Consider the following 15,504-nt stretch of genomic DNA (forward strand, 5'->3'; position numbering starts at 1 on the left):
TTAATCTTTGTCATAACCATTTGTTAGTCTCTCATCACCACGAACTAAATCAGCATCATTCCCAAACTTTTTTAACCTAATAAGATGTGGAACTACATCCTTCCCTAGATCCGGTCTATCTCTTTTTCTTAGCTCCGCACATTTCAACGATAGAGTAGCAAAAGATTGAGTCTCTTGTAAAGGCCAATCAGGTACGACCGGGTCAAGCATCTCCTTGAATGTTCCTTTTACTTATAGCCCTCGAAACCTGATGAGCCAGCCCCATGGGTTGCCTTGCGGTTATGATCTGAAGTAGCAATATCCCCAATGAGTACACATCTGATTTTGTGGTTAACATTCCTGTTTGTTGGTACTCAGGGTCTATGTAGAACCACGTCCCTGCCGCGGATGTCATGTGGTATTGCGTGACGTTATTAGCTACCGTTGCGGGTACCAACCTGGCTAATCCAACGTCACTGATCTTGCTCACGTAGTTTCTGTCTAGAAGTATGTTGGCTGGTTTGAGGTCGCGGTGAACTAAAGGTTCTGTCTTAGCTTGATGTAGGAATGAGAGTGCGGTAGCGATCTCCGCGGCTATTTCGAAACGTTTCCTCCACGAAATCGGAGGAGAGTTTCCTCGACGAAAGAGTCTATCCTCTAAGCTACCATTTTCCATATATTCATAAACTAAGCATCCATATTCAGGACATGCACCAAGGAGAAGAACCATGTGAGGATGCCTTATGGAACTTAAGACCTCAACCTGTAAAAATGAGAGTACAAAATGATTATTATGAGATTAATTAAACTTGCTTAAATTTAAACCTACCTTTCTTTTCGCAGTTAGTGCTTCTTTACAAGCTGAGCTATACATGTCCATAGTTTGCTTGAGTTCAAGCTTTAGCCTTTTCATTTCAGCCTCAATATCTTTCTGCAAATAACAATCACATTATGGTTTTAGAGCCTTTCAATCTTGAACTCTTGAACTTAAAATCAAAAGAAGCTATCAAGAAAACGTACAGTTGATTGTGGAATCGACTCCTCTGAGGAACTCGATGCACCATAATAATCTACATTGTTATGAGCAGAGAGATCAATGGAACCCATCATGCTTCCTCCAACTTCAGATTCATCAGAAAATGAACTTTGTAGCGTTGGATTCCTTTGGAATGCAACTTGGGTAAAACCGTTGTTGAAATCCATAGGGGTTTTGTAACTTTTTGGCGTTGTGTTGACGGCACGATTGTGCGGATAAACCGTCTCATTTGGTTTGTTCCTTGCACCACGCTGGACCCTAAAATGTTTCAAGAAAATAATCAGACTATATAACTATATATATATATATATATTACATCTTTCCTAATAAGAACATACAAGTTTTAAACAATGCAATCAGTTTCCATGAACTTTAGACATCACATTTTTCTTTTTCAGACAGAAAAAATCTAGTCTTGTACATTCATTAGCTTAGCAATATCAAAGAACAATCATCCCTAGAGTGACATAAACAAAATATATCTATATATATGTATAGAGATTGGGGCATTTAATTTGAAACCGCTAGATGGTTTAACACATCAAGTAAATACGTTTGGCAAAAAATTTGCAAGAAAACTGATACAAGGAACCAAAAAGGTTGGTTCACTACCTAGGTATAAGATCTTGCTCGCTATCCGATAAAGATTGGATTAGAAAGCCGGAAGACGGTATACGAGGCGGGGCAAGCGTATTGGTGATAGGTCTTTGCGCTGGTCGGGAAGACTGAATTTTTCCTCCTTTCGAAATGACATAAACCGAACAAAACTCAGGCGTAGATTTCATTATGTTAGCTTGCACCTCATGTGGTTTACTAAACATAAAAGACCTAGCGAAGGTGTTCTTCGAGGATGCTCCCAATACAAGATTGTTAACCAGATTGTTATTAACATATTCCTAGATTGCTGTTGTAACGTCCGAATCATCTAGAACAACCTCCTTCATAGAAATCTACTAAGATCGAGTGCATATATGGTATTAAAACATAATATGTTTATGCTTGAAAAAATTTGTATGAAAGATGAAAGAAGGACTGTATTATACCCCTTTACGCGCACAATATCCTCGGTATGGAATGAAAAGATGGTTTAGTTCATCATTATTCAAGTTGGCTGCATTACCTCCATCTGCAAATTTCATTCAAAATCTTGAACATTGAAACTACTAATTCCGAAAAAATATTCAAGATTACACGAAAAATGATGAGTAGATAAGGTGCCTACGATTTGAGCCTTTGAGACGAACATGAACAAGAATCATGACTGGATTGTGAATCATATTGAGGAGATGGTCGATGGCCCAACGTATAGCGTAATTACTATGCTTCTCTTTGTCTACTGCAACTGCTGTCGAGTTTACCGGAGAATGGATATCGTCTGACGAGTACGGTGAAGCCATCAATGATCATACAACACACTAAGGCTAGGCATAATTAATGTCACCACAAAGAAGCTTGTGGTCTAAGTTTCTCTTTTCTCAAATCTAACGGACGAGACACCAATTTTCTATCAACCACTGATTAGTATCTCCTTTTCTTTCGGTCAAAAGAAGAAGAAAAAGATGTATTTTTAGATATGTATTGCTAATACATATCTACTAGTAATTTTTAGTTAAATGGAAAATTTCCTTGTTGTTTGTGTTTGTTACATAACAAATAAATTTTCTAGATAGACCAGTTTATTAAGCATTGATAAATCAAAATGAAAAATGGTTGAGAGTTTTCGTATTTTTTTAAGAGGTTAATAACTAAACTAACACATAAAATGTGAGGGTTAATTGAGTTATTTTCTTGTCTAAAATACATTTTTTTGCTTTGTTAGGAAAAAAATGGAAGTCAAATTTACCCTCCCAGCGTTTTTTAAAAAATTTAAAATATTTTCAAAATTCTGTAGGACTAGTTGTGATAAATTGGTTTGTGTACAGGCATAATTTTTTTTGCACAACAGATTTATTTTTGCATGATAGAATTTTTTACGACAAACTTATTTTGGACGATACATTTTTTGTAGATAGTTACGACAAATTAATAATTAATGACGGATTTATTTTTCATGACACATTTATTTGTAAAGACACCACATACTTTCATAATATATAATAAATTTGATATAATGTCTAGCACAATTATTTTTAACAGTTACTTCAAATTTATTTATATTTTTGTTAAAAATCTGTCATGATATTTTTTTGTCAACCAAACATTAAAGTAAAATAATATCTCACGGTTGGTAGCCCAAACCGGAGGAAAATAGTTTACAAAAGAGATTTCAGAGATAAGAAAACGCGAAGCGCGGGCAAGACAATCTGCCTGTAAATTTGACGCACGTGGAATCCAAGAAAGGGAGAAAAGTGGAAACGATTCCCTTAGTAGGTTGAATTCATCAAGCAAGTGAGAAAACGCTGGCCAGTCTTCAGGGGCATGTACCATCACGACTACTTCAGCACAATCCGTCCCAAAGCACTGAGAAAAGAGTCCGCCTGACATAATGCACTCCATAGCCCCCATCAAAGCAGCTAACTCGGAATGTAGTGGAGATGGGCTCCGTCGAAGGGACTTGGCTCCCAACAAAATAGTTTGTTCTTCACCATTGCAGCACCACCATCCCAAGCCCGAATAAACATCAGATGCTTTCCAAGAATCATCAATCTGACAACGAGGCAGTCGACCACGATCGACCAGAGGTGGGGAAGGATTCAATGAAACCGCCGAAAATGAAAGTGCCTCCTCCCATGCAAATTTATCACCCAAAGCCTGATCTAAAACATCTTTTGTCTCTACTAGTATACTTTGGAAAACTTTTTTATTTCTTGCCTTCCATATTGACCATAATCCATGGAAGCTGTTGAAATTTGTCCGGATCTCCCAGAGAAGGAGCTCCCCTCCAGAACATAAAGTCTAAATTTGTAAATACCAATGCATAAGGGAATTCCCCATGCATAGCCAAAGCCGGAACTAAATCCCAAACTTCTCGCGACCGAGGGCATTCAAAATGTGCATGATTAATTGTTTCAAAACCAGAATCACACCTCTTACATTGGGGGGTCGCACTATACTCCTTTGTGAACAAGCCGGTCCAGAACAGGGAGTGATCCGGATGCCACTTGCCATAGAAAGTGTTTCACTTTCGGTACAATTTTAAGTTTCCAAACATGAGCTCTAAGAGTTGTACATGTCGGGCCATGCTCAATTTCCTCAACCATCTCTCTTGCTAACCGATACCCGGATTTAACAGAGAATTTACCAGATTTTGAGAAGTGCCAACTCAGTCAATCAGGTTTAAAAGATGTGCTTTCCGCTAAAATCCGAATAAGGTCTATGTCCAATGGATCCATAAACTACTGGAGGATAGATAAATGCCACTCTTTAGTAATTGGGTTAATTAAATGGTTTACCATTAAATTTGGATGCAATAATCGTCCCCTACCATTAGCTGGTCGGGGGTGCTGATTAGGTATCCAAGGATCCCTCCACACTGAAACATTACATCCCGATCCAATCGTCGACCGCATCCCTCTTTTCACCAAATATTTTGTTACAAAAATACTCTTCTAACCAAAATATGGTGAATATTGTTTTTTGGCCAATAAAGGGCATTTATTCCGAAAATACCGACCCTGCATCACGCGAGCCAGTAGGGAGTTTGGATATTGAATCAAGCGCCAATATTGCTTCGCCAGCATCGTGTCACAAAATTGGTCCAGACCCCGAAAATCCAACCCTCCTTCACTTTTATCCCACACAATCCAATGTAATCCTCCAATGTAATCCTCGAGCATTATCATTCGAACTCCACCAAAATTTGGAAATGGCACTCGTTAGCTTAGACGTCAAATCCTGAGGGAGTTTAAAACATGACATAACATGGGTTGGAAGAGCCAAATCAACTGATTTAATCAGTATTTCCTTCCCCTTTTTGTCAAGTATTTCACTGACCAACCATTTACCCGATCATCCAAACGATCACGAACATAACTAAATACCTTATTTCTTGAGCCCTCAAGATTTTCTGGAATGCCCAGATAGGTACCCATACCTCCTTCTTTTGAAATACCTATGACCGTTTTTAATTGAGCTTTAGTTTGATTTGTAACTTTTTTGCCAAAAATGATTGAGGATTTGTCTAAGTTAACCTCTTTTCCTGAAGCTTTACCGTAATTCTCAATAACTTCCATGACTGTTTTGCTCTCTGTCTCCTCCGCTTTGCAAAAGAAAAGACTATCATCTGCAAACAAGAGATGCAAAATAGAGGGACAATAGCGGGCTAATTTGCTTCCTGTTATTTTTTTCCTCCTGTTTTGTCATCTTAATTTTAGCAATCAACACTTCAGTGCAAAGAATAAACAAATATGGCGATAAAGGATCCCATTGACATTTAGTGATAACAGATTTGTTTTAAGTTATGACAAATTTTTTAATTTATCCATAAATCTATCGTATGATAACAGATTTGTTAACATTCTTAAAACAATGCTAAAATGACATACGTGAAGACCATATGTTATGGTAGATTTATTTGATAACAGATTTAATAGATGTAAATATAGTGACAACATTTTTTGTTTTATATTATGACAGTTTTTTTTGGCTTCCAAAAAATCATATTTTTCTACATCAGTATTTTTTAAATAATTTTCGTACATCATATTTTTATAGATCATATATTTTATAAACCATATTTATTAGAAATATTTTTAAACTTCATATATTTAAATTATAGTTTTATACATTATAATATTTTTATAATCATTTAAAATAAGATTTTATATAATATATTTTTTGGCAATATTTTTTATTACAATATCATATTTTATTCATTATATTTTATAAATATTTTTTAATATTATATTTCGATATTTTATTTTTGGCAGAGTTACTATAATATTACATAAAAGCTTACTTATTACTAAACTAGTACCAAAAGGTTGGAAACTAATATTTTTAAACCCGTTGTACCCCTATAACTAAGTGTACACAAAAACGTTATTACTAAAAATGCCATTACGAAAAGTAAAAAAATATTGAGAAGTGGAACAATATCTGTGACTCATGTGATGGTAGAGTAATCAGATAAATTACAATGATAGATAAAGTTGGTAGATTTAGTTGATAGAGTACATGTTAACGGTAAGTTAAGTTGGTAGATCTAGTTGTAGTGATGATAGACTTTTTGGCAAGATAGATTAAGTAGGTAGATTTATGTTCTCGGTAGATTAACTTGTTAGATTAATTGTGTTTGATGATAGATTTTATTGATAGCGAAGATATTTTTGGTAGATTTATTACCTGTTGTGACAGTTATAATTGACAGATTTAAAATGTTAATAGATTGTTTTGGTCTACTTATATAGTTAATAGCTTTATATGATAGATTTATAATAATATACCGGTAGACTTATAAAATGCAGTAGAGTTATTGCTTATTATGGTCGATTAATCTTAAGTCTTACTAGAATACCTCATATTTTGTTAGACTTACTACAGATACAGTATACTAGACTGTGATAGACTTATGCAAAATGCTCTCTTTCAAATTTTTTGAGAGCAGAGAGAAAGCGTTTGTTTCAATTTGCTGCCGGAGTTAATCTGGCATTTTCCTTTCCTTGTCGTTCTATTTCGCCGTTCTACTCTGTTGTTCTATTCTGTCGTCCAGTGTTTATCCGGTTAAACGCCTGACATCTTCTACTTCCCATAGCGGTAATGGTCGGCTCTCGTCTAGCACCGACTAGCTTCTCCAGTGTTTGGTTTCTTTATTTCTTTTGCGTTGGGGTAGCAATTTTAGCAAATTATCGCTTAATGATGCTTACTTCCGACTGTTTCTTTTGAGATGGTTTTGCCTTCTCATCTGCATGGATCAATTGGTGATAGCTTGTCCAGTGGGAAGGTTGTTAAAGGGTGGGGACCAGGGTTCTAGAAACGCCTGGCGCACCAATAACCTACTGGTGGATTTGAATGTCCGCAGTGAGGGGTTAGGATCGATGCCTTGTAGGGCCAGCTTGGGGTCCATTGAGGCGGCTAGAGGGGGGCTAGCGGGGTCCACGGACGGGTCAATTTTTATTGTGACAACCCGTCCCGCGGACCCAACTAGCCCCCCGCTAGCCGCCCCAACGGACCGTCCGTGGACCCTGCTAGCCTCCCCGCTAGCCGCCCAAACGAACCCCAAGCAGGCCCTGCAGGGCATCGATCCTAACCCATCATTGTGGATATAGCAATCCACCAGTAGGTTATTGGTGCGCCAGGCGTTCTTCGAACCCTGGTCCCCACCCTTTAACAACCTTCCCACAGGACAAGCTGTCACCAATTGAGTACATATAGTAAGATAGAATGGTAGTTGGGTCCGTATAGAATGTGACACTTTCAAGAACAAGAAAACTAATGGAATCTACAGTAGAAGAATGATTTCAAACATTTCTTCCATATGAATCTATTGCCATGCGTATGCTCTTGTCTTTCTCACCGGAGAAGCTGAGCCAGGGGAGGAAAATAATGATTGTGTAAGTCTCGGTGGTCAAGAAGTTGAGATGGAGAGAGTTCAAGATCCTCCACAACCCAAAAGGTCTCTTTCAGTAGACAAAGAGATTGGCTTAAATGGAAGTGATAAGACCGGTTTGGTTTGTGCATAGACATGAGCATTTTGGTTCGGTTAAGTTTCTTAGGACGAGGCTTCTGTTGCAGTTACTCATTAGCTTGATGAGCGGTAACTTCTGGGAGACTTGACGCCAAATTTCCTTCACTGCTCCATTTGGGTTATCATAGTCAAAATACCGTGTTACCTGTGTGCATTGCATCATTCGGGTATGAGAAATATTCCTAAGAGAATCAAATATTTGAAGAGGTCAGAGGTTGAAAAGAAGGAGAAGGTACCAATCTCATCTCTCTCTGATACTCCAGGATCTTCTTCGTTTTTATCTTCCTCAGCATCTGAACCAGAAATCCAGGCTGCATAGCTGCATTTGCCTTAAGAAAAATCAAAAACTTTCTATAATCTATAACATCTTCGAAAGGTAACTCGATGCTATCACTAACAATCACGGGCATGCACAAACTGACAATGGAGTCAAAGAGTGTGCAGGCGGATGGGGTGTCACCTGCAGGATTTAGACAGAAATTTGAAGTATGCATTCCTTTCGTAGCAGCTCGTCGGTTCTCCCTGGATTGAGTTCCATGTTTTATTGTTACATCTCCTTCCTTTTCAAGAATTTGGAATAGCAAATCTTGGAGTATTTATTAAGTTTGTTGAACTATGATATACATGGTCTGCCGCAAAAGTTCATTATATCCTTACACATCAGCTAGCCGTGAACAATTCTCATGAGGTATGGTCGTTGATTGATGGTAGACCTATCAGATTTTCGTTAAATGAGTTTGCTGAAATAATGGGCTTAAACTGTGATCCAATTGATTCGTCGGAGAACTTAGATGTTGATCATCATGAGTTCTGGAGCGAAATGATAATACCAACAACTTCAGACGGTCCAAAGTATACTGAGTTGGAGAAAGTGATGGATTTTAGCAAGACATGGACTCCAGAAAAAAGGATGATGGTTGGTAGGTTGATGCTGTTGCAGTACATGGCATACATCACGGCTCTAGAATCCCTCTTTCAAGTGCTAAAAGGGTTTTTGATCCAGATGTTTTCGAAAAACATCCTTGGGGCGAGTGGCTTTTACTTGCTTAGTTAATTCAGTTAAGATTGTTGACCTAGATAAAGACTCTTACACGGTACAAGGATGTGTTCATGCTTTGTTGATTTTGTTGTATGAGAGTGTGCCTGGCATTGGAGAACTTTATGGGCTGAGAAGGTCTTCAAGTAATGGTTTTCCACTACTTGATTGGCAATCAACAAGGAAAGGTATCAAGATTGATGAATTCATAAAGAATGAGATGGCTACACATGGACAAGTTAGTTTTCGAAATTAATTATTACACCATTTGTTTTTAAGTTTGCCTCAGTTTTGTTTTTTCGATGTGAATAGGAACACTAATATGTTGATTCTACGTTGTATGTAGGTGCGTGTAAGGCACATGATTCATGTTTCGAAAGAAAATATGTATCCTAAATGGAGTGACGACGTGGAGAATAAGGATCCGGCACTAGAGAACTTGATTACTGATATTGTCCATGATTGCTTACCTTCAGATGTTTGGAGAGTTGAGAAATCAGTGAGCATGGGAAGAAAAAAACGAAAAGCTTAAGAAAATGAGAATGGTGAGAGTCGAAGCAGTGATAAGAAATTGAAAATGAAAGCTGATTTTTCAATTGATGAAGAAGGAGAAAAATATGTAAAGAAGAAGGAAAAGAAAGGCAAGGAACATATGGAGGTTAGTTATATATTCATTTGCATATTCATCATAGTTATTTATTCATTTGCATATTCATCATAGTTATATATTCATTTTCATATTCATCATAGTTAGTTATTCATTTTCATATTAAGCGCTAGAAAACTATATGAATTTAGTTACATCAAAATGATTGCAGGATGTCGAAGATGAGAGAAAAGGCTTGTTGGATATTTGGAAGATGATAGAAAAAATGAGTGGGACAATTTCCGACTTGGGTAAGAATATAATCAGTAGAATAGATGCTTTAGAAGGAAAATTCGAATCTTTTGTTGAGAAGCGAATGGGTGTCTTAGATGAGAAGCTTAGTGATATGATTTAAAATGGTGGAGGTAGATTTGAAAGGAATGAAAGAGTTAAAACTCACTGTTGTCCCAAATGATTCAACTACAAACAACAATGAAGAGGATGAGGCACATAGTGAACAACCAGTAAGTTATATTTCGGTTTGTAATTTTGTTTTGTTCAATTTTTTCGATATTGTAATATGATTTTCTTTGTCATCTAACTTATTCATATTTTGCAGTCTTGGATGGTAGAATGAAATAAACTTCGAATGAAGAATTTCCAGTCCCTCGAGTGGTGAAGAAGGTTTACACTGTGAGTAATAAAAATAAGAAGGCAGATTCATAAATATCTGCTGATCTTCCTTTATGTGAGAAGAATTTTTTACTAAAGATCATCAGAAGAATATTGTGGGTAATGTTTGAAAGACACTTAGTCGCAAGAATGAGAAGCCGGAAGCTGTGGGAGAATATAAGAAGGGAAAGAGGCCAGCTGTTGCCATTGATGAACTTGAAGATATTTCTGAAAAAGTTGTTGCTCTTGATACTAAAATGGCTTCCGGTTCTGAAGATACATGAGATGATCCTCAACAACAGTTTGTCAGTAAAAGTCTTGATGCAACATTGACATCTCTTGGAGAGGCGTTTAAAAATTTGGATGGAGATACGACACAAGCAAAACGAGTGTCACAATTGGTGAAATCTCAAAAGTATCCATATGTTGGTAACTCTACTACGAAACGAGTAATCTCTTCCAATGTGTCTTATGATCATTTTAAGTCAGCTGAAGATGATAAGTTACAGAAACTTATGGATTTCCTGAAGCTTGATGAGTAAGTATTATCCTTATGATAATTACATTATGTTTTTTTATTTCCTATTAGTACTCATTAGCCTTATGATGTAAACATTTTTACAGGGAGGCACCTTTGCAAACTGGAAATCCAGATGTTAGATTTTATTGGCAGATTATGACACCAAGATTGGATTGGCCTAGTTTTAATTATGGATGGTTGAAAGACTATGTAAGTATATACATATTTGTTTTGATTGGCAGTTTTTTTTGTATTTTTTAAATACATATTAGTGATGTTATGGTCATTTCTAATGTGGCTTTGCTTGTAATGTAGCACATGGGCGCTGCCATGACTATGTTCCGCAAAAGGTTCATTCGTGATCCTTCTCAGTACCCTAACCAATGCATAGCCTTCTTGGATCAAGATATACTCTCATCACTATTGAAAGATTACGACCAGTTTGCACTTTCACGAAGAAATTTCTTGTTCAGAGACATGTACTTGGAGCACTTCAGTTGTAGAGCTCCTGTTGACTCGCATACAAACAAGAAGTGGCACATTCATGTTGATCATTTATACGCTTGCCTTTTTGTCAACCACTATCATTGGGTGGATCTGGATATTGACTTGCTAGCTAAAACGATATACGTGTATGATAGCATTCCAACCTTGGTGAAGGATTTTGATTTGGTTAAAGAATGCATTGCACTTAGGCGAATGATCCCTGCATTGTTAAGCCAAGCAATTCCTCCACAGGTTCGTAAGAAGAGCTATGTCATGCTAGAGGTGAAACGAGTGACACAAGATTTAACATTGAATGAAGATCCAGATGATTGTGGTGTGTTTGCTCTAAAGTACATTGAATGCTTGGCCCTTGGGATAAAATTTGATGGAATATACGATAGGAACATCCCGGAGATTCAGATAAAACTTGCATATGAGTTATTTGATGAAGTTGGTGAGGGTCTCGGTCATCATATTTCTAACACTTTGCCTCATGCTAAAGATTTTGTAATACCTCACCTCATTGATGAATCTCTCACTTCATTGATGAGTGAGGGATAGTTTGTGTTTTTGTAGACTTATATGTGTGTACTTATCTCTTATTTTTTTCCTTTGGTTTTAGTCCTTCACGTGAACGTGTCACTTGTTTTTTTATGGGTTCATTTCATACAATATAGTTTAACGATTGTTGAACTTGTATATGTGTACTTGTATCATTTCTAATGATTATGCCCTCTAAACAATGTTTTCCTCTAAACAATGAGATTGTCAAATTTAAAAAAAATCAAGAGTGATTGTAGAAACTAATTGTTTCGATTAAAACTGAAACTGAAACTCTAGTTATTACATGTCTTTTGATTATGTCCTACTTGATTGCACTTACCACAAGTGTATTATTTTCTTGGCTTTTTCTTTTCCATCGCAATCTCCAATGCAGACTTCATTCTTGAATTCTTTGGCTTTCCAGGTCCGTTTTTAGGTATCGGTGGTAAAGAAACCTTGCTCACAACTTGTTAAGGAACTGGTGTAGCAAAATCTCTTGGCATGATGGCAGTTGCATAGGAATCACACAAGTAACTCCTACGAAAATAGAGATGACACATCGATATTCGAGATATTTTCCTCTTTTCACAAGCCGCAATCGCGTGTGCAAAAGGCAACTTCTCCAAGTCAAACCTGCAACATGTACACCTTTTATATTTCAAATTTACAACGTGGAGAGATGATCCACCTGTAACTTGTACTTGATTAGCATCAATATCTTGAACAGTAGGTACCTTAGCATACTTTACAAGACTCTTTAAAACAACAAAAAAATATTATTAGTTTAACATATATACATGACTCTATTAGCAGTGAATGATCAATAAGATGAGAAAATATACCTGTAGAACTTTCTCGACACCACGTGTTAGAGATGTTGTCATTTTTAATGCATCATTCCTTCGATCTGAAAACCATCTAGTCATCATGGACCTAATTGTTTCTAACAGTTCCACAATAGGATAACTTCTAGCGTGTGACATTACCTTATTCATTGATCCTGCAATGTTGCTAGTAAGCAAGTTGTACCTATCACCAAGGAATTGTACACGTGTCCACAGTCGCACATCAGCTTGTACTAGGTAATTATGAAGTTTAGGATTCAAAGCTTCAATCTGATCAAAGATGGTCTGAAAATCAACTAGTCTGAAAGCATTCGTCACCTTCTTAACCAAACCAAATGCTTCTTGACCTTGAAATCGAACCAATATATTTTTGTACAAATGGTATGTACATATTCCTCGGCTTGACTTTGGATAAAACTCCTAAACTGCTTTTCCAATAGATTTGTGCCTATCAGAAATTATGGCAAGACTTTCGTCATCTGGTATCACACATCAGAGTTGCTTGAAAAATCAGTCCCATGATTCATCATTTTCTGTATCAACCATAGCAAACGCTATTGGAAATATCATGAAAATTGTCATCTTGAGTTGTTGTCGTCAGAAGTGTCCCTTTGTATTTTTCTTGTAAAAATGTACCATCAACAACCAACACTTATCTCATGAATGGAAATCCATTCAAGCTTGCACCAAATGCTAAAAACAAGTACTTAAATCTATCAGCTTCATCAAGTTCAAGATGCGTATATGTTCCTGGATTTTCCCTCTTTGACATGTACAAGTAAGTATTTAGCTGCAAATAACCACTCTCTAGACTGCCCCTAACCAATTGACGAGCATGTCGTAGTGTGCAATACGCCTTCCAATTTCCATCTATGCAAAATAAATTATTAAGGATAAGGTTATAAAAACTAAAACTGTGTTAAAAATATTAAATATTAACCAAGCAATGTACCCTGATCCGAAAGCGGTTATTTAACTTTTCTGCAACGTGCATTAGTAATACCTTGGGCCCAAATCCACCAACGTAATCCTTGTACAACGCTCCAAGAATCTTATGATTTGCTTGTCGGGCACGTGAAGAACGCTCTGTCACTGAACATGTATGTTGTGAAATAAACACACGCACATGGAACTTTGGATTGTCTTTTAATGTTGTAGCTCTCACCCTCCACTTACATCCTTTTACCCAGTACTTGACAATTAGCAAAGATGTGTCAATTTATAAACAAAAAAATTGAACTTCTCTACTACGGTTAGTATCTGCAATTGTGTTTCCAAATGCTCCTTTGTTTCATAACATTGACCAACAACCAAATTCATAGAAGACAACTCCAACTTTGCATAATTATCATATTCCTTTTGAACTCGTCTTCTTATTTGGTTAAATAGCAGTAGGTTTTTCTTCTTCTTCTGGTGGAATCCCATACAAGCTAAAATTTTTCAACATCAGAATCTGTTCCGTCAGAATCATCACAGTAATCAAATCTCATTTCTCCATTGTCAACTTCTGAATCTTCTTTACTAATGTCTTCGTCAGCCAATTCAGTATCTCCTTCAACCAAAAAATTATCATCTCTGGCTTGTTTTCTTGATCCAATCCTAACTTTATTCGTCACTTCAACACAAAGTCGAAGGGTGTCGCTCTTCAATTGCCTTACAAAACCGTGAAACTGTCGAGAGTTGGTGATAAATACTGGTGGTGTATCACTTGGTAATTTCTTTAAAAACACCTTCGAAATCTTGTAGCTCAACCTAATATCATATACTTTCTCATCCAAACTGTAATCTTCATACACCATTTGGATACAATCATCGTAACTCGTTTGCTTGTTACAGTCTAGAATTCGACAACCTCTCTTATTATCAACAACAAACAACCACTTGGCTTCATCATAGATCCATTTGCCACATACCACAATGACGTGATCCATGCGAAACCCAACAAATCAAAAACTCGTTTAGAAGATCGCAAAAGGAGAGAAGAAGTTATAATTTACCGTGAATCCAAAAAGAAAAAACAATGTTCAATGAGTATAGGGGTGCCGTCGTGCCTTTCTAAGATGGCGAAAAAATATGCAAAACCCTAAGAATTTAATGTCTACGTGACATATATGGAAATTAAAATGAAAAGTCTGTCACACCTATAATAAGTCTGTCTAATATAGCTGAACATATTCCCACATGAACAAGTCTGCCATTATTTAGTTAAAAAAAAATCTGGAACTATGAAACAAGTCCGTCATTATTTAGTTCAAAAAAAATTGTAACTATATACTTTAAAAAAACTTTCATAACCAAAAAACTGTGTCCATGAAACAAAAAATCTGTCACAAGTAGTGTTCAAGAAAGCGGTCTAGGCGGCCGCTTAGGCGCCGTCTAGGCGCTAGGCGCTCAGCAGACGCCTAGATGACCGCCTAACCCGCTTAAAATTATATACATTTTGTTTTAATATTTATTTTTGATTTTTAAATTACATATAATTAAATTATTATGTTTTATATCTATATATATGTAATTATAAACATTTATATGTTGTTAATATAACTTAAATAAATGTTTTTTCTTACCATTGTTTATAATTTATAATTTTTTTTTATTTTTATAACATATATTTTAATATAATTATATATATAAAATGTTTTATGTTGTAAACGCCTAAACCGCTTAAAAACCGTCTAGGCCCCGACTAAGCGTTCTAGGTGCTAGGCGTTGGGTCACCGCCCAAATACCGCCTAGCGCTTTCTTGAACAATGGTCACAACATTAAACAAATTTGTAAGGTCATTCTAGCAATAATTTTTTCCTAAAATAAAACTGTTAACAAACATAATATAAATATGTCATAACGTGCTTCAGAATGTAGGTCAAACTAGCAATTTTGATTTTTGATAAAAAAAAATCTGCTATCTCTCGTAGGGCTGGGCACGGGACGGGTATCCTTGAATTTTCTCATACCCTTTACCCGACCCAAAGCGACCCTAACGTTAATAGAAAAAAATTACTCGTACTCGACCCTTAAATAACGGGTACCCGGAAAAAATAGTTGACCCTTTAAATACCCGACCCTTTACCCTTACCCGGAAAAATGAATATCCGATAAAAAAATTGTCAATAATTGCAATAATAATTTCATATTCCAAAATCCGAAAAGGAAAAATTCATAAATTTATTCAATAT

General features: G+C 36.4%; 1 protein-coding gene and 2 pseudogenes across 1 annotated transcript; 1 reads left to right on the forward strand and 2 right to left on the reverse strand.

Moving 5' to 3' along the window:
* On the reverse strand, window positions 1-2,412 carry LOC104738211 (annotated as a pseudogene).
* LOC104738214 lies at window positions 8,064-11,501 on the forward strand (annotated as a pseudogene).
* On the reverse strand, window positions 11,954-12,367 carry LOC104738215. Its single transcript, XM_010458421.1, has 2 exons — window positions 12,326-12,367; window positions 11,954-12,238 (listed from the first exon to the last, which is right to left on the reverse strand). Exons 1-2 carry the CDS (start codon window positions 12,365-12,367, stop codon window positions 11,954-11,956), a joined length of 327 nt encoding a protein of 108 aa, XP_010456723.1.

This window comes from Camelina sativa, chromosome 13 (genome assembly GCF_000633955.1).
Source record: "Camelina sativa cultivar DH55 chromosome 13, Cs, whole genome shotgun sequence".
Taxonomy (NCBI): domain Eukaryota; kingdom Viridiplantae; phylum Streptophyta; class Magnoliopsida; order Brassicales; family Brassicaceae; genus Camelina; species Camelina sativa.